The sequence below is a fragment of the Ixodes scapularis genome, unplaced genomic scaffold (assembly GCF_016920785.2).
Source record: "Ixodes scapularis isolate PalLabHiFi unplaced genomic scaffold, ASM1692078v2 PGA_scaffold9__187_contigs__length_104089568, whole genome shotgun sequence".
Lineage (NCBI taxonomy): Eukaryota > Metazoa > Arthropoda > Arachnida > Ixodida > Ixodidae > Ixodes > Ixodes scapularis.
The window spans coordinates 68,105,521-68,131,459 of NW_024609884.1; the positions used below are offsets into that span (position 1 = coordinate 68,105,521).

At 49.4% G+C, this 25,939-nt stretch overlaps 1 protein-coding gene across 3 annotated transcripts in view; it reads right to left on the reverse strand.

Moving 5' to 3' along the window:
• Positions 1–1,187: 1,187 nt before the first annotated feature.
• The window catches only part of LOC8029586, a 253,208-nt gene continuing 228,456 nt past the window's right edge, over positions 1,188–25,939 (reverse strand). For 2 of the 3 annotated variants that reach the window (XM_042287347.1, XM_029980294.4), the window contains 2 exons: positions 9,110–9,220; positions 4,547–4,888 (listed from right to left, as the gene is read on the reverse strand). In XM_042287347.1, the coding sequence (XP_042143281.1) occupies positions 4,547–4,888; positions 9,110–9,220 (453 nt within the window). Of the gene's footprint in view, positions 4,889–9,109; positions 9,221–25,939 lie in introns of all 3 variants that reach the window. The other variant, XM_040502828.2, reaches the window with a different exon arrangement.

A 25,939-nucleotide genomic window follows, 5' to 3' on the forward strand; every position in this document is an offset into this window, starting at 1 on the left:
TTTTTTCCTGGGAAATAAAATATATATATGCAATCAACTAACTTTTATATGAGATGAGTTCTGTAAGTTTCATGTTATTGCAATCCTCAATGATATTGCGGTGTTTTGTTGCGGCTCGAAGGAATTCAAGATATTGCAAAGGTTGTTCATGATACACAATGCGGAAATATGCCGGGCCTAAAGTAAAAAATTTACCCCCTCGGGTTCCAATTCGCATTAATTATTCTTGTATTATTGCGGTTTATGCTTAGTCCGGTTTCTGCAGTATTTCGTCTGAAATCAGTGTTTTCCAGTTTTGCTGAGAATAGCCAAGAGAGCACAGTCCAATTTCTCAGAATCCCGGGGATGTCCACATGTTAAGCCGACCACCGTGACTCATTTCCAGATATTCTTCACCACACCATATCCGTTAAAGTTGAACATTGCTCTTTTCTTTGTAATTCTTAATTCCTGTTGCCCCCTGTTTGCAGATATTTTTCGCGCTTTCGCGTGCATTCTCTGACCTCGTTTATCCCCATCCCTGAATACTTGCACCTCTGCACTTCCCAGATTTCAAGTCCCTGTGTACATATATAGCACATTCTTACGCGTCTTGTTAGAAGCCTTTTTTTTCTTTCTATTTCTATGCACTGAACTCAAGTCCTAGCTCTTCACTCTTTTTCACGTACTGTAATTACTGCCATACCGTAACATTAAGAGGAACATTTCACCGTCTTGGGCATGTCTTGCATGCCTTCTAAACTCTCGTGTTTTCTACCACCGCTCATTTGTGAACACTTTTGTACTGCACAACACAGTTAGCAGGAACACGATTTCAAAGCACTTTTTTAGGTTTTACCCAGACCAGTTAAAATTGTAGTCCCACGCTCACTCTTACTGTCCAAGTATGAGCCCAAGAAAAGGACACTCGACAGCAGCAGTAATTTTGAAGGCAGTCTTCGATATGTAAGGGAGAGATGGGGAAACCTCGAGATCCCGCGTCCGTACTCACCTGTGTCACGCTCTGCACGCTGCCACCCACGTTTTGTACCGGCCGAAACAGGAAAATTGGGGAAAAAGGGGGGGGGGGGGGGGGGGGGGGGGGCGGGGCTGAGCAATTATTCGCAAAATTTTGCCGTCGCGCTTCCTGGAAGCAAACAGCCGATGTACTGTAGCACCTCGCGAGTCAGTAGAGACAACAAACCGGGTAAAGTGTGAAAACATCCTCCAACAATTTTATTCTCGAATCCCAGATGTGAAATGATGCTGTGCAAAACCAGTGAATCAAAGTACTCTGAAAAATTTCTCACGGGAAGGCAACAAAGGGCGAAGGTAGACGACATCGGTAAAGGAAGAGAAATGGGTCAACAGCGCGAAGATCAGGAACAACCGTTGTGACGGAGCAGTGGGGAATCAAGTCTGTAACCTGCGAACCTTCGTGGGGCAGAATTACAGGAGGACGCTTAAGCTTCGCCTTTAAGGGTGGAACGCGATAGCTAAACATATAAAACTCCTTCCGTTCCCAAGCTGCGTAAGCGTGCCTGCATGGCCACGGTAGCGTGTCTGGCTCACAACCGAAGAGTAGTCGTGGGTTCGAATCTCGCCTCCACCTAAAATTCTTCAATTTCATTTTTTTTCAGAGGCGAATGAATTACTTTGTAAAGTGAAATATTGTGAGACGTGCGGCGACCTTTAATTTGCATTACATGTCATGTTTTAATCACTTTAATTCCACTCCAGACGTCACGTTTCACGTGAGCTTTGTTTGAAATCCCCGTGCGACCCTATTGACTAATCAGGATTTTCCCGTCTCACCGACGCCGACTTCTCTGCGAGGCAATATCGCGCTGAAATATGTCTCTTCTCAGCCCATTGATGCTACAACATCAATGAGCGAGCATAAAATTTTTATTGTCGCTTGGGTGGCCCTTACGTACTGACTTTTCTGCGAGGACAAACCACAACAGGAACGCCGTAGTCTCGGTCTGGAAGGATTAAATCGGAGGGAGGAGAAAGAGCATCAAGAGGCGAGAAATTCAGGGATAGGTGTCCGTCGCGCGCGAAGCCTGAAAGCCACGCGACGGCTCAGCTTTTATACCCCGATAGTCTCGACCACTGCGCGCAACCTTTAACTGCAAATTGTTTTTGCCTGATAGGCCCTTTGTGTGAAACCGTGTTGAAAAAAAATATATTTTCAGTGCTCATACGCAACATGGCAGTGCAGTGCGCTCAACTGTTAGATATAACCCTCGAGCATCGGCCGTAGTTTAGGCTGTAGAGACTGGCTGCGCCATCTGCTGGCGAAGTCTGGCAGCTCTCGCCGCCCTCCTTTTCTAGCGTTACACTCTCACTATAAACGCCGTGGCCGACGTCTGCTTCAGCGGTAATGTCGAAAAAGTTGCCGTTTCACTTTCGTGTGTTTACACACGGTTTGCTTTTACATAGTACCGCCGTATCGTACAGTAATGTCAAGGATGAGTTTGCTACCAGCGCAAGCATGCACAGTGAATGCAGCGTGATTCTGCGCTTTATTTTCTGCGTGATTGGTTTAGCAGGTGATTGGCAAACGCGCAAAAGCGACGAGCATCGTGACAAGGCCCTTTTAGCGCCGATTGATTGGCTTCATCGGATGGGTAGCGTTTGCTCCGGTCGGACTTTATGTCAAACGGAATGTGACCGGGATGAAAAAAAAAAAAAAAAGGAAGCTGAGATTGACAGAGGCAGAAAAGACAACTTAGAGGTCACGCACCTTGTATAGGGAGTATTCACTGGCGGCCGCAGCTGTGTGCGCGACTGCTAGGCGCGTGATGATGGCGAGCTTCCCGTTCTTTAGCAACGCGCATTCCGCACCATCAAGGTTGCCGGTCTTGACGGCCTAATAATGTGAGCTCGTTCCGAGCATGCGCTCTAAACAGCGCCCTCAAATATTGTGCCCAGTGAATGGATGTGGCGGCAGTCTGGGAACGAGCTCCATTATTCTCTGCGGCATCATCGCTTTCATCGCTAGGCGGAGGTGATATGTTTTGGACACTGCTCGAGAGTTATATACTTAACAGTTTAGTGCACTGTACAAAACCTAGCCATGTCGCACCTTTGCCCTGAGGTTATAGATGGTTTAGCCTGCTATCGGCTAATATCTGCCGCCTTTTCTCTCTCTCTCCCTCTTCGAATACGTTTTCGTGGATTTGTTTACGATTGTGTGAAATGAATTCGATGGGCGTAGTAGAGGAAATAAAATTATGGAAACCTGTAAATTTTACATGCTCAACCGTAATCCTTGTACGGACGTTCACGAAAAGAAGAAAAAAAGAGGGGGGAAGAGAAGGAGAGGCTGGACGCCCTTTTATTTCTTCGCGTTTTACGCTGAACATGGATGCGTCACAAACCGAGCAAAACAAGAATGGCCAAGGAATCAAAGCGGCCACGAATGGACTCCCAAGGAGCTGCGTGACGCGTAGTGACCCGAGGACTGAGGTAGTTTCTCCTAAAAAGGAGCCATTTTCTCGGACGTGTGCGCGGTGAATGGATGTGTCAGACTAGTGTGCATAAACAAGTCGGTGGTTCCCTTTTTCTCACATTGCAGTTGCTGCCATAAGTGATTCAATCCTCGCGTGTTGAAAAAAAAAACCAAAAACACACACACGTACATACACACAGAAGCGGGCAATTGCGTCTTCTTCAGCTAGCAAATAAATATGGAACGGGATCGTCGAAGCGCGGGAGAGCTCGTTGCGACTCCGGACGCCGGAGTGCCTAGTCGGAAGTTTTTGTCCCTACACAGAAAAACACAGACACACGTTGACCTAGCTGAGTTGTGAGTGTCTGCGCAATGATGGTGTTACCACAATGCGTGTCGCGGCTGCAATCTTTGGAGTAAGGCAAAACGAATGCGCTTGCTCTCTTCTGAGGTCTGTTTCGGATTCAGTTCAGGGCGCAGGTAACAAATCATAATAGACCACAGGCGTGACAGGAACAGGCGTTGTTAACATGTATGACCTTATGCTAAATGCAATCGTAACCTCGGGTAAACAACGTGCGAACTGGCGCAGGGACAGGTTCAGTTCGGCAGCAGTCGTCTAGTGCACTATGGGACCTCGGGGTGTGGCAGCCCTTGGTTCTAACAAGCCGGGAAGGAATCTAGACGGATGCGGCACTAGGCAGGGGCGCGCGCGCGCGCCGGGGGTTTCCCTGCAGGCAGCGGCAAGGCCCCCGCAGACGACAAGGGCGGACAGGACACTGTACACGAGACAGACGGACAGGCTGCTAGTTACAATCATCTTTGGTGGTTCTATGTGGCTGTCCGGCAGCGACGAACCGTCCCCGCCGGCCACGGGGGAGCACAGGGCGTCGGGAACCACAGTCTGGCGTCGGCGACGCGTCGGTGCACAATGATCTGCACTGATGGCCACATGCTGAAGGATGTCTGACGATGATATTGCGGTCGAGTGTCTCTTGGAAATAATTTAATAAATACAAATAAATAAGACACGGCCGGCCGGTGCGGCACTGCACGAGCGTCCGCGACGTCACCGCGGCCTGCAGGGCAGCGGCGGCGGAAGGGCCGACCTTAGGACTGGTCCCGCAGGTAGGAAAACAGTTGCGAGATGTACTTGGTGAGCTTGATGTACTCGCGCAGGATGATGTAGTCGCGCAGATTGCGCTGACTGTCTTGCTTGATGTCGCGATACTCGTGAGACATCACGTCCCGAAGCACATCTGGGTTTTTGGCCACATTGAAGTGCACGATGCCGAGCTGCAGCTCGCACAGCAACTGACCCAGGTTGTTCTGGATCTCGAGAAAGAGTCTGTGGAACGGCCCGTTGTGGAAGATCTGGTCCAACACCGCCTGTTCCAGGCCCACGGCGTAGTACTGCACGTAGCCAAACGAAGTCCGGTACGCCTCTTCCTTCTGTGGAGAGAGGCATGGCACGGTCACACACACGCACACAGGAAGCACGCTTTACTGACACGCACTTCTCCGCCTATAAAAATAAGCGACAAGTCATAAAGGCCGACCTGCATAATCCTCCTCGCCACCCCCCTTCCCTCTTCCCCCTCTCCCACTTTTAACTTGACGGTCGGTCCTTTTGTTGCTGCCTCTTGGGGCTGGATCAACAACAAAAGGAGGCCCCCCGCCGTCAAGTTAAGAGCGGGAGAGGGGGAAATCGGAAGGGTGGCGAGGAAGATTTTCACACTGGTTGAAAAATATTTTGCGGGTTGGCCTTTAAGCAAGTCGGCCTTTCTGTGCCAAATAGGGCGAAGACCTTCGGTTGCGTGATGGATTCGTTAGATGCAGCGAGCGTATAGCACATATCGGGACCTAAACAGGTCACACAAAAAGGTAGCCCCTTTCCCAGACTATTGTGGACACAGCGCTGACAACACAGAATGCGTTACCAGAATGTGCCTCGAAATTCCAGCGTTTCTTGTAGAGCCACACCCGTTCACTGGAGGAGTAGGGAGCACCTCTCGAAGGCTCCGAGCCCGTGCCAACGGCTGACCTCGGAGTTTTCTGTCGTGCGCGGTAAGCACGCGAGCGCTCCGCTGATGTTTCATTTGTGGGTACCATCTTATGTGGTGGTCCTGTAGACTCACTGGACTCACGGCCTGTTGGGCTGTGAGACATAATAGACTGAGCGTGCGGAAAGTAGAACAACGGAAACGCGCCAGGGTCGAGTGCAGCTAGTGGCAAGAAAGTACTGAAACTACCTCAGAATGTCGCGGCAAAGTGAAAACGTCTAAAGTAGCACCGGCTTTCTTTCTCTGCTTATCTGTCGCTCTTTCGCGTTCTTTCCCTCGGGAAGCCCGGAGCTCGCTCTTTAAAGGCCCGTTCACACTCTTGCGACCGAGTAAGACCGAGGGAGACCAGACCGGTTTTTAAGCCTCTTGCGATCTCTTATAGGACCAGCTCCGCTGCAGCGCATCCGGTCCCAAGACGTCACAAGAGGCTTAAAGACCGTTCTGGTCTCTCTCGGTCTTACTCGGTCGCATATATGTAACGGCGCTTTAGCCTATGGAGGAGTAGAGCGTCCCTCTATGTTGGATCACGTGCGACCCGTGGGAGTACGTCAGATCTTCTTGAGCAAGACGTTAGACGCACGTGTGTCCAATCAGTGAGGAGACGAGCGTTACGTCAGCGTTCGGCTGACAGTCGGATTTTCTTCTGTTGCGAAAGAATATGCCCTCGAGTGTACCTTTGTTCATAGTGCAATTTTATCAGTTAAAGTACTAAATAGAGGAAACGAAAGGGGTGCGTTGTTGCCAGCCCTGCCCCAAATTAAAAACAACTTGACCTCTTGGCGACGCGCGCTCGTGTTCTGCCGGCGTGGCGCACCCACCCGGAGCGCTGCCGCGTGCCGCCACGTGCAGCGGGCGTCGGCGCTTGGTGGCTGCCGCGTCTCGAACTAGCCACATGTTGCTGTTATTCCGCGAGACGCCAGTCGCCGGCAGTCCCGGCCCTCTAATCTGATTTGGTAAGGGGGAATAAGCGGGGACGGAAGCGATAAAATACAGCCGGCTGTACAACAACACCCACGCCGTAATGTATAGGACGATAAATCTCGGTTCTGGAGCAAGTCTCTCTTCTGGCCGAGGGTCCCTCGGATGATGCTGCCGCTTCTCGAGCGCCTGCTTGGACGCGCTCCAATCGACCAGCGTGCACCTTGCGGGCAAAGTGAGCGGCTCTTGCATCTCTGCCGCCAGGGACACGCTGGCTCGGTTGTCACCGCTCCTTTCTGTTACACGCTGCTCTAACGGCACAACCGTACTTTTCAATTAAATTGTAGGAGAGCACGCTCGGACCAAGAGAATGTGTGTTCTCTCACGCGTTAGTTTAACGAGATTCGAAACAGATTACGGCAGGAAGACGGGGCGACGGACAGAAGCACGACAAACCCAGTCTCCCTAATTCTGCGGCTCTCATACGTGTCTATGGTAAAAAAAAATATAATAATAATTTTAAAAAAAATGAAGTTCGGACTTTTCAACAGAGTCGCAGTAGTAATTATTATTATTATTATTAATGTATACGTTGAGGGTCCGCCGTCTGGAGGCCGCGGGGTTAATATGACCGCCTTTCTGAGGACACACTGGAACCGGGAGCACGTAACCTCCCTTAGTTCTATGGCTCCGAGGACGTTCACTTTTCCTGGTGTGAAGATGCTGCATTATGCCGCCATTAGAGCGTAGGATTCGGCTCGGGACAGACTGTCTTATGAAAAAGGTCCGAAGTCGGAGTTGGACTCACTCGCTGGATATATTGCTCGCGATTCAAAGAAACGGTCACGTGAAACTTTGGCTACACTGGTTACAATTTGACCGCCTTGGTTTCATGTGGGATCCCACTTGGCCCTTTCACTATTCGGGCGATGCTTTCCTTCAACGCGGGAGTTCTCTCCGACTGCCCCGGCGGCGACAGCCTGGGCTGAGTTCCTTCGGCGGTGCCGGTGCAGCGCGGATCGACCACTGCGGGACATCCGACTTTGTGACACCCGACATGGGGGAAAGAGCGCGCCCCCTCCCGCGCTCCCTCGGACACAATGCCAGCCTCGGCCCCCCCCGGAACCTCACACTGCGGGAGAAACAAAGGGGGACGGGACTCGCTCCACGGGCATTCTTTGGGTGACTGCCCGGGGCCGCTCATAACCACGAACGTGGGAAAAAGTGGCCCCACTCGTCTCTTCTCGGCCAGGTGATGACTGGCCGCGAGAAGCCCGGGGCGTCTATCTGCGCACTTTATCTCTGCTCGGGAGCCCCAACAGAGAAGCCCCCGCAAATTGGTCCGCGCTGTCAACGCGGCCCCCGAGAGGTACCTTGTTCCCGCCGCGCTGGGACCCGGGCGCGGCGCGTCTCTGTGCTCTCCATTCAGCCGAGGTTCCCCGTGCCCATTAGCGACTTTGCTCGCTGCCTTTCCTCCGCCGAATGTTGCCCTTCGGGAAGCCAACTCGTCCCCTCGGACGGATTTGACCTCTGAGGTGCGCTCCAGAGGGCGGGCTCATTGTGCATCGCTGGTCGTCGTGTCGGGGGACGTCCCCTTTTGACAAATGGCTTTATTTGCGAGGGCGAAACGCCGTCAGTCGAGTAGCGCCCAAGAGAAAATGCTCAATTAGAGGAGCTGCGGCGGCGGACCCCGCTGCAGGGCGCACGTCGGCGGGACCACCGGTAGCGGGGTGCCTCGTTGTCTTACCGCAAGGTCAGTGCGTGCGAAGGGTCAGTGGCCCGACTGCGAAACGCGCAGACACTCGACGCGTTTGTCCGACACGCCTTGACGCCTGTTGCTGCGGCCCGCCAGAGGCTGGCTCGAGAGGCTCGCGAGCAAGCAGCTGTTCGGAGACGCTCCCGTCGGTGCCACTTGGGCAGACAAAGGCGGCTCGAGCATCAGACGCCTGTCGGGACAGAGCCAAGTGTCTGTGCGGCGAGCTGAACCAGTTTGTCTAGCATTCGAGTGCGCTGACGCACCGCCAGGCAGCCCCAAACGTTCCGTGTTTCGGGCGGGCGTTCTGGATGGCGGCCGTGTACGCAAACGGCCGGAAGGGTCTGCATACACTCCGCTACTACTTTCGAACCATTTTCTTCCTGATAGAGATCGCACTGGAAGAGGACCTGAACACGCGGCGTCCCTAAGCGCTGTAAAATGTGGCTGGCAGAGCTAGACGTCTTCTAGCTTCTTCGGCACTAACGGCACTCCATCTTCATGAATCGAGTCATGTTCCACGTCGTCGCCTCCGACGAGCGTGCCACATGACGGAATGCTCGCGGTTTCTCAAATATTTTGAGCGCTACTTGTCGAATGCTGCGTACTATATTTCGTAATACCAAACTCATAGATAGCGTTCTCGCGTTTGAGCACTTCTTGGTTACTCAAAACAAAAGTTTAACACCCGAAATGGATCAATCTCACTTTCGTTGAACGGGTGCGGTTCCTGCGTCTGCCCGTTGACCGAACACAGACTCCAGAGCGTCCGTGCACTGTTCACAGAATCAAAGTCTCTGAACCAAGCTATGCAACCAATCTGCGTAGCTCGGCCAATTCCTTCACCGATTCGGTCGACCATCGGCACACCGGACTCGAACCTATGGTTTGAGGTCTGCGCGTGGCTTCGGACCAGCTCGGACCTTGACCCAAACTCACCGTCATGGTCTTGAAATGCTCCTCCGTTGGCGCGGGCACATTGGGCAACCAGGATTGCATGTAGTAGGCGACCGACTCCTCGAACTCCGAGTCCGAGAAGGTCTTCTCTAGCTGCAAGTAAACAAGAACGAGGGAAGTTGGTTAAACGCTCGTCGGGACAGCCTAAAAACAAAAGCCGCAGCCAAGCCGCGGAACGGGGCTTCTCTTCGTGTTTCGAGGTGATTCCAAGCACAGCGAGAAGAAGGGCCAGCACTCGCGGGGCGGTTTCGGGCCCGGCCGGCTCCAAGAGCACGGGGAGGGATCGCGGAGAGGGGCTCGCCTGATCGGCGCTGTGCGCCGAGCGGTGCTTTCGGGGCACAGCCGGCTAATTACAGGGAGGGGTGTACTGCTGCACGGTTCGAAAGGAAACTGGCCGTCACCCCTCTCTCTCCCCCCGTTTAAAGAGAGACGCGCCTGTTTCTTTTTGCTGCTCCTCAAGGAATGTGCAATTGAATATTTGGAATGCCTTCGCAAGTAGGCTGTAGTGGAATCCTTCCCTGGGACGGCGCGCAGCACTCCGTGGCGGCGCATAAGCGCGCTGGCCCTTTTGGGACTCTCGGTCCACTTGCAGCCACGCTCCAACCACCTGCTGCGTGCGAGGGAGCTGTGTCCTGATGGTGGCTGCTGCGTAGACACAGTCGATATGCCAGTCATTCACGACCCGTGTGGCGCGCGCGCGCGCTGTTACCGCCGACGCCGCGCCGTTGACGGCGAGCGACGGCGCAGCATTTCCCTCACGTTGTTGACAAAAGCGAACATCCGCCATCCCCGCCCCTAAAAAAACAATAAAATGAAAATAAATTCGGGATTCGAATTAAATGAGGAAAGTTGTCTCTTCCATGTGGGCGCGGGGAGGATGCTGTTTTCGAAACCCCAGCGCGCGCACGGAGGCGGGAAAAACCTCGGCACGCCAGAGGCCGCCAGCAGCGGCGGCGACCGTCGCGGGACGAGGCACAAGCGGCACCCGACCAACGGTATAATCTGCCTCGTGAGGGTCCAAACGCTATCAATAAAGACGTCCCCAAAGCCACTTGGTCGCGTCACTCTCCGCGTACAGTACACATAAATAGAACGTACGCAACACGCGCTCGACCTTCGGCAGACATAATAGCGCGCACGCGAGAGTTACACAGCCGTCTGGCAATCCGGCGGGGAAATCCCTCGGGGCGTCCTTAGGCAGCGGGGGAGGCTGCGGCAAGCGCTCGCGGAGGCCGAGCCGCGTCGAGACCGAGGCTGCTCCACTTTCCAAGATAGCCTTTGCCACCTGTCCGATGGAACGAGACGAAGCGAAACGTCGACAATGCGCCGGCCGAATGCACTCACGGGGAAACTTCCAGCGGATTTCACGGCTGCTCCACGACAGGCAGCAGGACAGGAGATGAACCTTCGTGCCTGCGCTTGGCTGCTTGCTCAGCGCTGAGATGCAAGTAAGCGGCGGGAAGGATCTCCGCGAGTGCCTCTACAATGCGCCGACCTCGAGTTTTTCGCGAACCAGCGGGCACGTTTCCCTCTACTGCTGGAAGGGGCGAAAGGAGCTTCAGGAGCTCCGTTTTTCTGACGCTTGCCTTGGGTCCAATCAACCTTTGAGTAGCGTGTGACCCGAACCTAAACGAAATGTCCTACCCTGACCTGTATAGTATGTTAACCTTACATACAGGTCATGTGGATCAAGACTGGAAATATCCGTTCTCAACAGAACCATTCAATGTCCTTGACAGGCCTTTTTTTTAATTTTTTTATTATTAGGCAAGGGTGTTTTGCGCGGAACTTTTTTTTTTCTTTCCCTTAATTCGGTTCAGAGAATTTATTTCTAGATGGAATCCTTTTTTGGGCAGTACTACGTCCAGCTGCCGGCACCTTTACCTATGAGCTAACCTGGTGTGCTATAGTGCTGCGCTGGCGCTCGCGTCCTATCGTCGGGGCCACGTGCCACGCACCAGAAACATATTTTCCCGAGTTCAGAAGTAGCCGGTTCCTCACGTAGCGAAAGCCATCTTGTCAGGAGCAACAAATAAACAAAACGGGACTCTACACTTGAGAAAGAAGGACTCCGAGAAATTGGCGCGAAACTCGAAGCTTCTTGATGTACCGCCCACTGCCATGCCTCCGCGTGGTGTAGAAGTATACCGAGGATACGCGGGCGGTGGCTCCCTTGGGACCGGACGCAGTTCGCGGTAGTAATTATAAATATCCTCTTTTACCCTGGCGAAAAAACAGCACCAAGAAAGCAAAAAGTAGGTAAAGGTGAAATAAAAGGGCTCCCGTTCGGTTTCGAGCAGGTCCCAACTTCCCTCTCCTCGCTCCAGACGATCACCGCAGCTGTAGATCACATCGGGCAGGAATCGTAAGGCCCGATCCGCCCCGACCCGGCCCGACTCAGCCCGACGAAGTTCTTACCCGAAACCGGCCCGAGTCCGACTATGGTTCGTGAAGGTCGGCCCGAGCCCGACCCAACCATTAAGTATTTCAGTCCGAACCCCGCTCGAACCCGACTGGTATTTTTAACATGGGCAGTGATGTGATCGACTAAAGCCGTTTTGGAGCAGCTTTCGGAGCAGCCAAAACCGCGCTTCGGAGCATGAAAAGCGGCTTTTGGAGCAAATAGTCTTAGAAAGAAAAATATTTGTTTTAAGTGCTGGACAAACGAAGGGCACTTTGCTCGCCGCAATAAACAAATTATGGTCAAGCTTGACCACCTGGGAGTCTTTCAACATGTAACTGAAATGTCAATGACGTGACAGAATTTGCATTGCTTCAGTTAAGTAATATATATATTATGTACCCGCTATAGATAACTAAGAACCAAACTGCACATATTAAAATTTATGGAAATGACCAGCTTGGTAGTAAATTTCACAGCATTAGGTTGACTAGTTATATCATAAATGGAAGCAGTGTCCCACCGATGAAACACTGTAGTGCAATGCGAAATGGTACAGAAGAAAAAGGTGCATTACGACAAGCGGGTGCTTTTCTTTTTGCTCTTCAAAACTTTCTGCAACGCTGCTGCAAGTCTTGCTTTGCCTTCGGCAAGTAATGAATGTCCACTTGCAATGTCTCCAAAGACACATTGAGACATCTCACAAGTGTACAGTGCTGTAGGCGTTGCCCCGCAATACCGAAAAACCGCGCTTGCCACCGTTTTACTAGTTCCCGACGTGCCAGATTTTTGTCAAAAGTAAGCAAACGTAAAACAATAGATGGCACGCATCCCGGCTGGTGCCTCTGTCGTGCAATCATTTTCACATGCACGTGAGGGCAACTTCGGCAGTCCTGCAAATGCACCTGCTTCATCACGCGAGCGGAGACGGCTGTTCGATCGAAACCTAAACCATGCCACTCAGACCGATCTCACCAGCCAGTTTGACTACGCCACCGCTGCCGCAAAGCGTCGAGAGAACTTTAGTCTTTCTGCGCGTGCGACAACCTCGCTGGAGCTCTGCGCGTGCAGGCCACGAACAGTCTCGTGCACTGCCGATTGCCTCCTGTGAACTAAAGTTATGGCTGCCTCGCGCATGCGTCGAACGCTTGATGAGATCGGTCTATAGGGAGTATTCACTGGCGGCCATATCCGTGTGCGCTGCTGCTGAGCGCGTGCTGACGGCGAGCTTCCGCAGTCCTTTTGGAGCGTGCATTAAGCTCCATCAAGGTTGCCGGTCTTAGCAGGCTATTAATGTGAGCTCGTTCAGAGCATGCGCTCTAAACATCGCCCTCAAATATGGCGTCCAGTGAATACCTCCTATTGGTTCCCAAAAATGTATGTACAATGGAACTGTACAGCATACGACAAAAAACAGTTTAGCGGCGCGTGCTTGCCAGGCCGACAGGCAAAATACCAACTAACCAGACAACAAAAATAAGTAAATAAGAACCTGAGTGCATCGATGCAAGACGTCGCGAGCCAGGGTCAAAACGTTCTTGGAGCGCTTTGTGTAACGACTGAACTCGAGACAAACAAGCACACTGTGCGGGTTCAGCGTGCAGACATGGCCTTCTTTGCTTTAGCTCACTTCTCTTCACCAACTTTCTTTCGCGGCAGATTTTTCACGTTCCGGGGTGCGTCCCTCTAGAAAGAAAGCCCACCAAAAGAAGCCTAGGTAATTAATACCTCGGCACAGTAGTCTTTGAGTTAAAGGGGGATTGTTGTAGTAGCGTACGATTTAAACAAGAAAAGGAATGTTGATGAACTTGCGGCTGTCCCTATGTCTCAGTTAAGAAAGCGCCATATCTGCAGCGACGTGAGGACGGCAACACCGGACGTCGCGCGACCACGGTGACTGGCAGGCAGGGACCAAATATGGTTTTCTCATGGCCACTGCTTTCAGGAGCGAGTGCTTCAGCTCACAAAGGAACTCCCGCCACGCAAGAACATGGTTTCGTTTCACAGCATGACGGCATGGCTGATACCCGACACGCTAGCGGTGGAGCGTCCGCGCACGCTTGCGTCTATCTTTGACACACACACATATATATATATATATATATATATATATATATATATATATATATATATATATATATATATATATATATATATATATATATATATATATATATATATATATATATATATATATATATATATATATATATATTAAGGCGCAAGGGGCGCAAGACAAGATATATGAGACGACGACAGCGCAAAACGAGAGACGGCGAAAAAAAAAAAAAACATGCGAGACCGGGTGGACGATTGATGCAGGGTACTTTGTGTCGGACGGCCGCTTGCGCCACCTAGCTCACGCATGCTCAATTACGGTACAAGTTTGGTTTCGAAAGGCGACCAAAACTGGAGTTTTTGGCGCAGGCTTGGCGCAGATGACCCATATTTTGGTGAAATGTAGCAGAATGTAGCAGGGTTAGCCCTTTGGCGCAGTTTGGCGCAATTGGCGCAGCAATCACATCACTGCATGGGCCCTGCCTGAACCAACCTTCTTTAACAAAGAATGTGTTTAACAGCTGGCTCCCAGCATTTTCTGAAGCAGCAGTACCTCATTCCTGGGGACGGAATAGACCGCCACAGCGAAATTCGCAGATAAAAACAAAAGCGAGAAACCGCTTGTTAAAATCCGACCTTTTTTTTTTTAAATTCGACGTTGAATAAAAAGGTGCAAGGTTGAAAGTTGATTCCATGTTGATCGCGGTCTGGAAGGGGATTGACGATCACGCGGATACGAGCGGTCCCGCGATACAGTCTTTGGATGATGTTTGGATCAACACAACACATTCTGTGTTAGTTCCTGTGCCTTAGCCATGATAACGTAAAAAAAAAAGGCTCTCACACTGAGCCAACATTTTTATTTCGTAAGCCGTGCTTTGGATTTGCTTGGAGCCATTCGCAGCAAACCAAGTTTCCATCAGCTTAGCATTGTACCCGTTTCAACAAAAATGCCGAACGAAGCCATATTCTATTTATGCTCAGGAACGTTGTCTATAATAATCATATGGATATCAGAAGATGGCTTAATTTACAAAATTTCTCCAATTTTTCTAGGTAATAAAACAAGGAGAGGTAACCTCAAACAAAGTTATTTTAAGGGTAAGAAAAATTTCACGGAAGGAAACGTTTGACACTTTTCCTTCACTTTTTAAAATAAAGCTTCGCTCTGTTTGGGAAAGTGGAGAAGCATTTCGTAATGCTGACACGGCTGTTTCTTTAATTCTAATTATACTGTTTACAAAGCAAACAAAAAGTTACATATTCGAATAGCAAACAGCGACTCAATTACGCCTTAAAATGCGCGTAATAAAACGTGGTAAAATTGTCACAAACTTCAATATTGTGAAACCAATTATTGTTTTCTTTGTTTGTTCGTTTTTTTTTGTTTTTTTTTTTTGCCGACACGATCAAGTATAGTAAGACGAACCAAATACGGTGTAATGGCAAAGGGAATAAAAATATAGTATATTGTAATAAAGGTTGATCGTTTTGAGTTTCAAAAAGACGTGCACGGTCAACAGAACGACACCGATTTCCTCTACTATCCTGCCTGCCACTCTGCTGAAGGGCAGTGAGCCAATGCGTCGTATTCCAGACTCGCAAAATGTTTAGCTTGTACCGACGCCCCAGTTTCCATGTCAAAGATATGGACGCCAACCTCTCGGATGCGCTTTAATCCAAATATAGTCTTCTTTATACGACTTGGAGGTTATAAAACGAAGTTCATCTGCGGGAGGCGCATTCCATTGTTTCCACTTCGATTAATGAAAATTTTTACTGACACTTTTTTTTTTTCGTTTGGAAAATATATATACTATATATAAATAGGTTAACGCGTCGCTGTCAATTCAGTGTTCGCAGGTCTAATTAGCGCTAAAGTGTCAAATTCGCATTGGTAGGCTGGCAGGCTATAATACGCCATTCACACGGTCGTGAAGGGACCTTTAGCTAAGGAGTCCTTTATATTCAGCAGTAAAATCAGTTCGCAATCCTCCGCGCGTGACAAGTGCTCGCGACCCAAGAGAGCGGGGCTGATTCGCCGATGGCAAAGGGACCTATGTTGAACGTGCCTTTAGGCTGGCCGTGTGAATGAGGTGCTTCTTTTAAATGTCTGTTTATACGCACTCGAATTTTGTATTTATTTATTTATTTATTTATTTATTTATTCATTCATTTATTTATTTCGATACCTTCAAAGCCACACGGCATTACAGAAGGGAGTGGGGGAAAAACAAAAGTACAAAAAATAGAATTCAACACATATTAGTTAACATAATAGTTTTCAATGGCAGACTTGAATGCAGGAGCGTCTGTGATTGTGGCGATGGAGGTGGGCAGGTGGTTCCAGTCATTAGTAGTTATTGGGATAAAAGAATCAAAAATGAGCTGCGTGCGACTGAAAGGAACGTTGAATTTATGGTGATGATCATTTCGATGGAATACATACGATGGTTCAGAAAAAAGCTCTTCACTTAGTTGCTGGTTGTGATGATAAATTTTGTGAAATAAGGACAAACGAGATAATTTTCTACGCAATGAAAGATTGGAGCCCATACAAATCAACTCACTATCCGTCGCGAGGGAGGTGAAATCTGGCAATTTTGAGCTTGGTCTTTTGGCCCGCGACATTCCACACCTACAGCACTAAAGTGGCATCGAGCAAAAAGCCCTTTGGTTGAACTTTCACGGTCGGCCTAAATGTCTGGCCGTTTTCGATCACATCGCTGTCTCTTGGCAGCGTATGGGATGGCAGCACCTCCCAGTAAAAAACAGACAAAAGCATATAATAGCTTAGGCGACGAACATGACAACTGAGTGCCCGCCCCCACATTTAAGTACCAGACATGTGAAAGATACAATCCAGAAAATGATTGGTAAATGTGGAATAATCAAAGCCCGTGAACTCTGTAAGTTAAACGTCGGTGAACAAGGATAACTCCAACTTAGCGATTGGGCCCGACGCATCGATTGAACACACGTCCCAGTCGAGAGGGTACAGGACGGGCCGTCATGAAGGGCGCACACGGTCGCGTCGTCGCCGCCGGTGGCACGACTGCCAGGAAACGCTGACGTGGTGAACTTACGAGGCGTCAAATGGCAGCACGTAGAACAACTGTTCTCCGCCTTTCGCGTCGCTGCTTTGATACGGGTCGCGATCATGCTCCCGATGCTTCGGAGCAGAGGACGCGCGCGTGCGACTGTCCACGTGTGCGCCGTGCAACAAACCTTTCCGCAGAGTTGCTGGAAAAGGAACGAGCGGAAATCATCGACTCGGCCTTCGCCACATTAACCAGTTTTTTTCTGCCTTCGCAAGAAAGTTTCTCTGTCTTTCGCATCAGTTATGTGGTGAAGCACCTCCACTTTTAACGCAGACTGTTTTATCAGCCGATTCCTATAGGAACGCCGTCATGAAGAACCGTCATGAAGGACCTTCACGAAGGACTCTGACGTCACATGACACCATGATGTCATCATGACGTCACAGTGACCCTCATGACGTCACAGATCACGATAACGTTGTCATGGCGTCACCATCACTTCATGACGTCGCGTGACACCAGTACAGCATGTGACGTCACAGTCATGTGACCTCATGACCGCTACACGCCGACCTTAACCTAATAGCCGACTGGTGTAATAAGTGGAAAACGACAATAAACTCTTCTAAAACGCAACTCGTTCTCTTCACGCGTGCTCCATAGTCCCCTCTCTTTTACTTACACCATGTGCAGCAAGGTAATTAGCAAGAGTCCATCGTACAAGTATCTTGGCGTTCACTTATCTGACGACCTCTCATGGGACACGCATATAACACATCCTGTCTAACGCTCACCGCTCTCTTGGCTAGCTTCGACGGAATCTAAAACTGGCACTATCACCAGTTAGACAACTAGCCTACACTACACTCATAAGATCACAAACTGAATACGTGTCTTCCATCTGATTTTCTTGGCAACATTCATTAATGACAAACATAGGGACACTTCAAAATCACGCCAATCAGATTCATATTCTTGGATTACTCGCGAGACACCAGCATTACTTCGTTACAAATGAAATCTAGCCTTGATGATGCTCTCGTCTAGAACATTATCACGCCTGTATCTTTTTCACAAGATTTACTATCATAACCATGATATCAGAACTTTATTACTATTCCCACCCACTCGCATAATTCCACGCATTAAAACGTCTGTAAGGTCCGTCCACAAATTCGCTTCATCGGTCTCGTTTCTTAACTCCATCTTGCCATTAACAATAAAGACTGGAATAACCTGCCTAACAGTATCGTGACCCCCAGACAGATCATTACACATTCATATCCAAACTAACCACCCATTTGCAGTTCCACTAATAGCAGATTCGATTTGTTTGTAAAAAAATGTTTAGTTATGTATTTCTTTGTTTTCTTTAATTAGCTGTTTTTTCCTCAAAGCTGCCTGAGTGTTTATTTTTCCTGCTTCTTGCTTTAACTAACAATGTTCTCCAGCCTGTAGCCCCCACTTTCTGTAATGCCCGCAAGGGCCTTCAAGGTTTAATAAACGATGATGATGATGACGTCACACACACATACTATGTGCCCGGCTCATTCACAACACATTCTGCCACGTTCCAACGTCTGCGTCAGCACGATCAACCTAGTGTAATTTTGTGAGAAACTTAAGGAGTTTCTGAGTTGAGAGAAACACGCTTTAAAACCTCGGACACAAGGGAATCTTTGTGTGTATGTTTCTAGAGCGCGAAGCTAGTCATTCCCAATTTGCGTCATGCTGTCTCCGTTGTAGGGGAGAAAGTAGCATTGCCAGCCTGGGGTCTTTACCATGCACCACGCAGCAGTGATGCACTCATCGAGGTCCAATGGCCAAGCGTGGGGCCCAAGATACCAGGGTTGTGCAGCGCGAGCTTTCACTCCTCGTTCTCCGAGCTGCGGTACACACTCGTCCCCCGATGACCCTCTTAGAAGTGCACTGACACCAAATCACCATTCTACTAAAATATTACAGACAAGGGACAATATATTTGCGTAAGAAGTGTCCCGGTGAAGCGCCGACCGACATCGCATCTGTTCTTTGGAGTCTTCATCTTAATCAGATAGTCACATTCGTCCTCAATACGCCATCTTCTCCTATTTGAAAGCTATTTTTTCATAAACCGGATCTGTACAAAGAAATAAAAAAAATGAAAAAAAATAAACTATCGTCGGAGGTGATAGAAAATACAGTGCAAACGACATGGACATATAGCTTACCCTTTCCAGCTGCTCTTTTATTTTAGAGCCCAAACAAGCAAGCCTGCATTGCAGTAATGGAGTGGACTGCTTTGTGTACATGTTCACCTTTTGTAACCATGTTGAATTAACCTGAGACTGGCGAAGAAAAGGAACATCAAAACGTAGAAGGAACAGGAAATAGACAGGACGACGTTTGAGACGTCGTCCTATCTATTCTCTCTTCTTTCTGCATTTTGATGTTTTTTTTCTTCCCCAGTCTCAGGTTAATACTCCTTTTCGAAAATCCCAGGAGACCTTGTAACGAGGGGAATTGTGGAGCTCTTCGCATGTACGCACGTGCCGGTTTGAACGGTTTGTATATCCTGATGGCGGAAAGATTCATTATTTCATATCCTTAGGAGCTCAGAACACACACACACACCCAAAAAAAAAAAAACGAACGGAAAAAAAGGTCATCAGATATACTGTCTTGGTTTCCTTTTGACTTCACTGCGTTCTGTAATCACGAACTGTTAAACCAACGTCAACTTCGTCTTCGGTTTTTGAATATTTCACGTGCCGTACATCTGAACGTCATAATGCGTAAAGCAGACGAAAGGGGCACAACATATTTCCGGAAACGTATACTCAACATGGTTAATATCCACCAGCTCGCCTGCACCCTTCCTATATTTTCTCTGACTATTTGTAAGTTGGATTATGATGAATAAATAAAAAACTATTCCAGTTGGCTGGTTTTTCATTGCCAAACAAACACCACACATCAAAACTCAAAAAAAAAAAAAAAATAGTAGTTTTTTTTTTTTTTTATGTTAGAGGATTTTAGGTTCGCCTGGCGTCTTTTATTTCAGCACCTTTCGGCGAAACAATTCGGCTGGTAGCATGCTGGCGTCTTCCATGAGAAACAAAAATCAAAACCCTGCGTGCACAGATATTCGCACATAACATAGTCATCGAAATAAAATAAAAAAGGCGAGTTGGTTAGTCCTTGTCCATGGTCTTCCTTTTTTTTCGTCGGTGTTTTAGCATCGCGTCGGACGCCAACTGTTAGGCGCCGTTCACACACTTGCAACCGAGTAGGACCGAGAGACACAACACCGGTTTTTAAGCCTCATGCGACGGCGTAGGACCTGCTCTGTAGCAGCGCATCTGATCCTACGCCGTCGCAAGAGGCTTACAAACCTCTCTTGTATCTCTCCGTCCTGCTCGATTGCGAGTGTGTGAACGGCGCTTTAAAAGCCAACGGCAAGCACTGCCACTCCAACGGATGCGTCAACCAAGTTGCTCCCCAAAGTTGACCCGCGCATAGCGTGATACCAGCCCAAAAAATCCACCATCTATTACACTTATAATTGAAAACGAGCGCGTCGTTGAATTGATACGAATACTTGAAAGAAGTCCTGTTTCCGACCTCGCCCTTGATGTTTTATTCTTTTAAGTCTTCGTATCTATTATACTCATTCATCGTGGGTCAGAAAGACCCGTATCCTTCCATTCTTGACTTTCTTTCGATTATTTTTCGGTGCCAGGAAAGTGGTGACTTGCGCAGTCATGGAGGTATACCGACGTCCCTCTCAGCGGGCAGTGATAGCGTGTAGGGGCAGGGAACAGCGTAGGCGTCGGAGGGGCGGCCGTCACCCTCGTCCAGCCCGCCAGCGTAACCGAATGGCCGGAGGGTCCTTGCTCCGGCGTGGGGTCGCCCCGAGGAGCGTGGACGGCCGTCGTCAGACCGTGCGGATTGCAGCGACGCGCGGGCAGCGCTATGCAGAGCGGGCGCGGAGTCGGCCTCGCCATTCGAGCACCGCCGGGGACTAACGAGTTTGAGCCCACCGTGGGTGGAACGAGCGCCGGAAAAAAAGACACGGCCCCGCGCGGGAGCGGGGCGATGAGCTTTGGAAGCAACGCCGGGGCGCTCGATGCCAACCAGCGGCCGGGAGCAGGGCGAACTCAGGCGTCCGCCCTTGAATCGCGCCGCTTGTTTGCTTGTGCGGCCCATCTTGATTCGGCCACGGGGTCACGCCGGCGGGGGTCGGCGCAGCTCGGGAGGACGCGGAGCCCGTCTGTGCGAGACCCTCGGCGCGCGCCTTCCTCTCGTCGATATTGTCTTCGCGGTGGCTGACGGCGCGGTGTTTCGAAGCAACTCGGAAACGGCGGCATTTGTACGACTCCCTGGCCGGGCCCGCACCACGTCCGGGAGACACGAAGAGGACAGAAAAGAAGGAGGGTTGATCCGCACTCCAGAGGCCGGGAAGCGGCGCGTAAAGGGCGTTCGGGAACAAAAGCGACGTGGCTTGATCGGACGACGTATCTCGTTAACCCACCCGATCGAAAGCTGCGCCGTTGGCGTCCCAAAGGAGGCCGCTCTCCGCCGCTCGAGTGAGTCAATAAAAACAAAGAGGGGCGTTGACCTTGACGCCGCAAACTTTGAATGGAACTAGGTTACGCGACGAGGGCCGCCGGCGATCAGGCGGCAATTTTTGCTTCTCGCGTCGCATTCTTCGGATCAGGCGGAGTTTGGCGCGTGACTCAGGCGGCTTGCCCAAGTCCAGGCAACCGTGAACGGGGTGACTCCGTTCCCTTCAATGCCGCTCACGGGGCGCGACTAACCCGGCGGGAAATTTTCGCCGAACATCCAGACACACGCACAGGCCGCCCCACCGCACGCAGGGATGCAAATCAGGTGGATGACGCGAGGGTACGCCTCCGCCGACGCTGGTTTCCGTCAATTGTGCGTATACACAAACCGTCGTTGCGAGAGTCTCCGGCTTGTTTGGGCGGTCGCGTCGCGAACGGTCGCCGGCAGCGGCCCGGTGTCCCTCGCGCATTCCATGTTTTTTGGGAATCGTTGGCGAGATTAAGCGGTTCGGGTGCTTGAACCGGAGGCACCGGAAAGCGATTGGCTGGCCTCTCACGGACGGCCAAAGAACGCGTCGGAACAGTTCGAGAAGACTCGCTGAATCCGCGAGGAGAGGCGCTCACTCGCACGTCAACGCTCGGAAGAAGAGGTGACAGTAAAGAAATTACTCTCATTAAATTAATATAGTAAATTACCTTCTTAGAAATGAGTAATGGCATTCAATACTTCTTGGTGAAGGTAATTTAGTTATACATAAAATGAATTACCCTAAGGTGGCAATGGAAATGAAAATACTTAATTAGTTGTTTAGGTTTTGGACATGTATTCATACGGATCGGGCCAACTTGTCGAAAAAGCGATGTGTCGCAGATCAACTCGTCGAAGGCTAACTCGTCGAACAGGCCAAGTCGTTGTAGGCCCACTTGCAGAAAGCGCAACTCGTCGAAAGGGGCAACCTGTCGAAGGGCAATTTTTCGAATAGGACGTTCCAGGTGAAGGACTTGTTATTCTTGTCGTCCCTTGTTTTTATTTTTATCATTTGGTTTTGTATTAGTTTTGTTTCCTTTATACGGATTGCCTGCACTGAACACTAGCACAATAGGGAAGCGGGAAACTTTGAAGACGCATTTTCGAAACACTCAGATTCAGTGGCGCAGCGAGGCCATCCGGCACCCAAAGCCCTTAGGAATTTCGTTGCCCCCCCCCCCCCCCCCTCCTCCCCCTTCACTCCCAAGATCGAAACCAGTAAAAAGCGGGCCGGGGGGTGGCAACCCCCCCCCCCCCCCCCTCTCCCGTTACTACGCCACTGCTCAGATTAGGTAGCGTTGACGCATTGGTGCCCCTATCATCACACACCAAGGTTACTGGCTCAGGAAGTTTAGCTTTAAATATTTTGTCATCCCTGTGATTCTCGCGAACGTCACTATAGAGTTCATGCCGTCACCTTGGAGAACGAATGTACACGCTCCCGCGGTGCTCGTAATCCGCAGCGTGTTGCAAAACGACAGAACGGTCATGTGCCACTTGCCTGGGTCGCCAGGCTGCACCGCACTTTCTTTCTCTTAATATTGTTGATGCGTGCACCGGGTCGAGCCAGCCTTTTTTATTTTATTTTTTATTTACACAGTGACATTGCCCGAGAATCCTTATTGCAAAGTAGTTCATAAGAAAAAAATAGCTATTAATTTGTTCCACAGTCACCGAAATTATTAAACCAAGACGTGGAGCAAAGCGCACCGTAGTTATACAAATTGCGGCCCATACGAATCGGTCGTATACATTCATGTTCGGACAAGGAAGCTAAATGCGATGTTTAAAAAGCATTAACCAGACGGCCTCTTCGGCAAACTGCCTTCCGACGAGTTAGTTGCCTTATGACGGGTTGGCTAATTCGACATGTTGGCTTTTGAAGAGTTGGCACAGTCTCGATTTCATGTGCATGCAAAACCCAAGGGCTATGGTTTATACAAAACAGCCCGGGCGAGATTAGAGAGGGGGGAGGGGGGGGGGGGGGGGGAGAGAATCATAAAACAGAAATACAGTACGGGACTCATATATGTAGTTTCAAGAATAGAAAACATTCAGGTCGTTGGCAGTCAGCACTCAAACACACAATGATATCGGTAAAAAAAAATACAAAAAAAATAGAAGCAACCGCAAAGAAAAGGTGACCATTCCAGCGGACGGACGTAGCGTCAAAATGGGAGAACTTGCAGAAGAGGAATACAGGCCAAACTTTTGAGTGCAGAAGTACAGTGGACAATGGAGATTAAAAATATAGGAATGCGGCAAAAAGGTACAGCACAATAAAGCGCCGGGAAAAAAGACAGAAGGGTGCCAACACTTACTGACCACACAAGAGGGGAGAAGGGTAGAGGCAGAAGAGGCACGATAATATATTAAGCAGACAATCGAAGAGGCCCTTTCACAGATTGAGCAGAGGGGTACAGTTGAAAGCATTGATAGTAACGGAGTACAGGAGGAGCAGAACAGTATAACAATGGAGGCGACCTCAAATGCATGGGCACGAAGTGCGGTTCCAGACGGTACAGCCCAGTGATAGGCCCGGATGACGTACCCATGGAACTTAAAAACCTCTAGCGAAAACAAGCAAATCGAAGTTACAACATATTTGTAACTATATAATTGTGGAAGGAGACGTACCAAACGATTGGACACGAAGCGAAATGAGGCTAACATATCAGGGAAGGCCAAACTGCTACTCGCGAGCCGCATGCGGCTCTTCGCGGGTCCAAGTGCAGCACGCGGCTCTCTGGTAAGAGTGGCACCCTTTCCCCTCCTGTGTCCCCGAAACAAAAAGAGTTCTGAAATAGAAATAAAATAAAAAAAAATCCTAGTCTTGGCAGCCTTGTACTACACTAGGTACGTACAGCTGGACAGCTTTGTGACACATAGGTGTGTCCAGTGACCCTGTTTCCTTTAAGGAGCTCTAGAAAAACAATTCTAACCGTATGTGCCGAGAGAGTCAGGGCGAGGAGGACACGAGAGCGCGGGGACATCAGAACGCCGAGCTCTGCTTGGAATGATTAGTGGGAATACCTAAAGACTTTTGTCTCCACTGCACTTGCCGAGCGCGTTCGAATCCAAGAGTCAAACGCCGGACGCCGGCGTTGCGCGTTCTAACCCGTTCAACGAGTGCAGTGGAGACAAAGGCTGCTCGCTTTCGGTCTACCCTCTAATCGTTCCAATCAGAGCTCGGCTTTCTGACGTCCCCCTCGTCTCTTCCTCGCCCTCACTTTCTCGGCGCATAGGCATAACGGTCGTCAGGGCCAGTGGCTGGCTAGTGAACCGTGCATTCATTTTTGCTTAGCGGTTGAAGAAACGTTCTGCTGCCTGGTGTTATTTGTTGTAGTCGACAATTATAACTTACCCCCCATGTCACTCTGCCCACCCCTGATATAGTATAAAGGCAAAGGAAAGGAGTACAAAATCAAATCGTACCGTCCGATAACAGTAACGTAAGTTTTATACAGATTAGCTATGCAAATAGTAAAGCGAAGAATGGAGAAATGGACAGAAGGACTGCCAATTTATGGGTGAGCTTCAAGTGTATTCTAAAGAGATAGAAGGGTAGAAGTTTTCTTTAACTTCGGAATCATTTATAGACTTGCGATTTTTTTTTCAAAATATTTTTCTAAGTGGCTTTAAAATAAGTAGGATTTTTTTTAGTCAGTACACTTACCTTATTTACTTAATTTTCATTGGCTTTACGTCTGCGGTGCTAACGCAGGAGCAGAGAAGGCTAACTTTATTATTTATTCTTTTTTCCCCAACCACCCTATATCAAAATCCGCCACTCAACGTCTAAAAATAGCAACAAAGAGCGTCCTTTGCGGTTACCTTATTTGTACATCAATGGAGCGTACGATAATGTGAACCAGGAAAAACTCAAGCCAGCTGGACGGGTGTAGCGAAGATGCAGATCTGGTTGCGTTTCTTCAACAGATGTACACATCGCGACACTGTTAGCGCGAACACCAGATCGGCGCATTTTCGCATTTTACTTCTAAATAATATTAGCGAGCACGAAATTTTATCGGTTACATTATAGAGCTAAATGGGCTCTTTCCATAGCACTAATACCTTGGATGACATCCCTTGGTTTAAAGGAGAAAAACTGAAAAAACCGGCGATCGCTTGTTCGCGCTAACAGTGTCGCGCTCTGTACACGGACCACAAGGTAGTTAAACCATGAGCAGAAACTACACAACGAGCAGCAATAAAAAAAAAAAACAGGGCTCAGACGAGGTTGTTTACTGCCACCCCTGCTCTTCATGATATACCTCAGTGGGGTGGAAACGAAGTTGAAGCAAGGCAATTTAGTGTTTGATGTGAGTTATATAGAATGGGGGAGAAATGTAATACAAGTAATTTCAAGACCGATGAATGCGGACGACGTAGTACTTAACGGCAGATGACCGGGATACACTACATAGACTAACTGGAATATGTGGAGAGGATGGGGACAGCTTGGGATCGAGCTTTAGTAAAGACAAGTCAGGAATAATGGTGTTTAACGGCGAAAAAAGGGAACCCCTGAGAGTGAGAATAGAAGCCATTGCCATAGATTCCGTAGTAAAATACAAATCTCTTGGAGATGGCTCAATGAGGGGAGGAAATGTCTAGACTCTAGAGGAACATTTAGAAAAGGGGAAAAAATTCAGCAATTACTAAACTCAAGGCATTACGAAATTATAGTAGATATGAAGTGATCTAGGTTAAATGAAAAGGAGTGGTGGTACG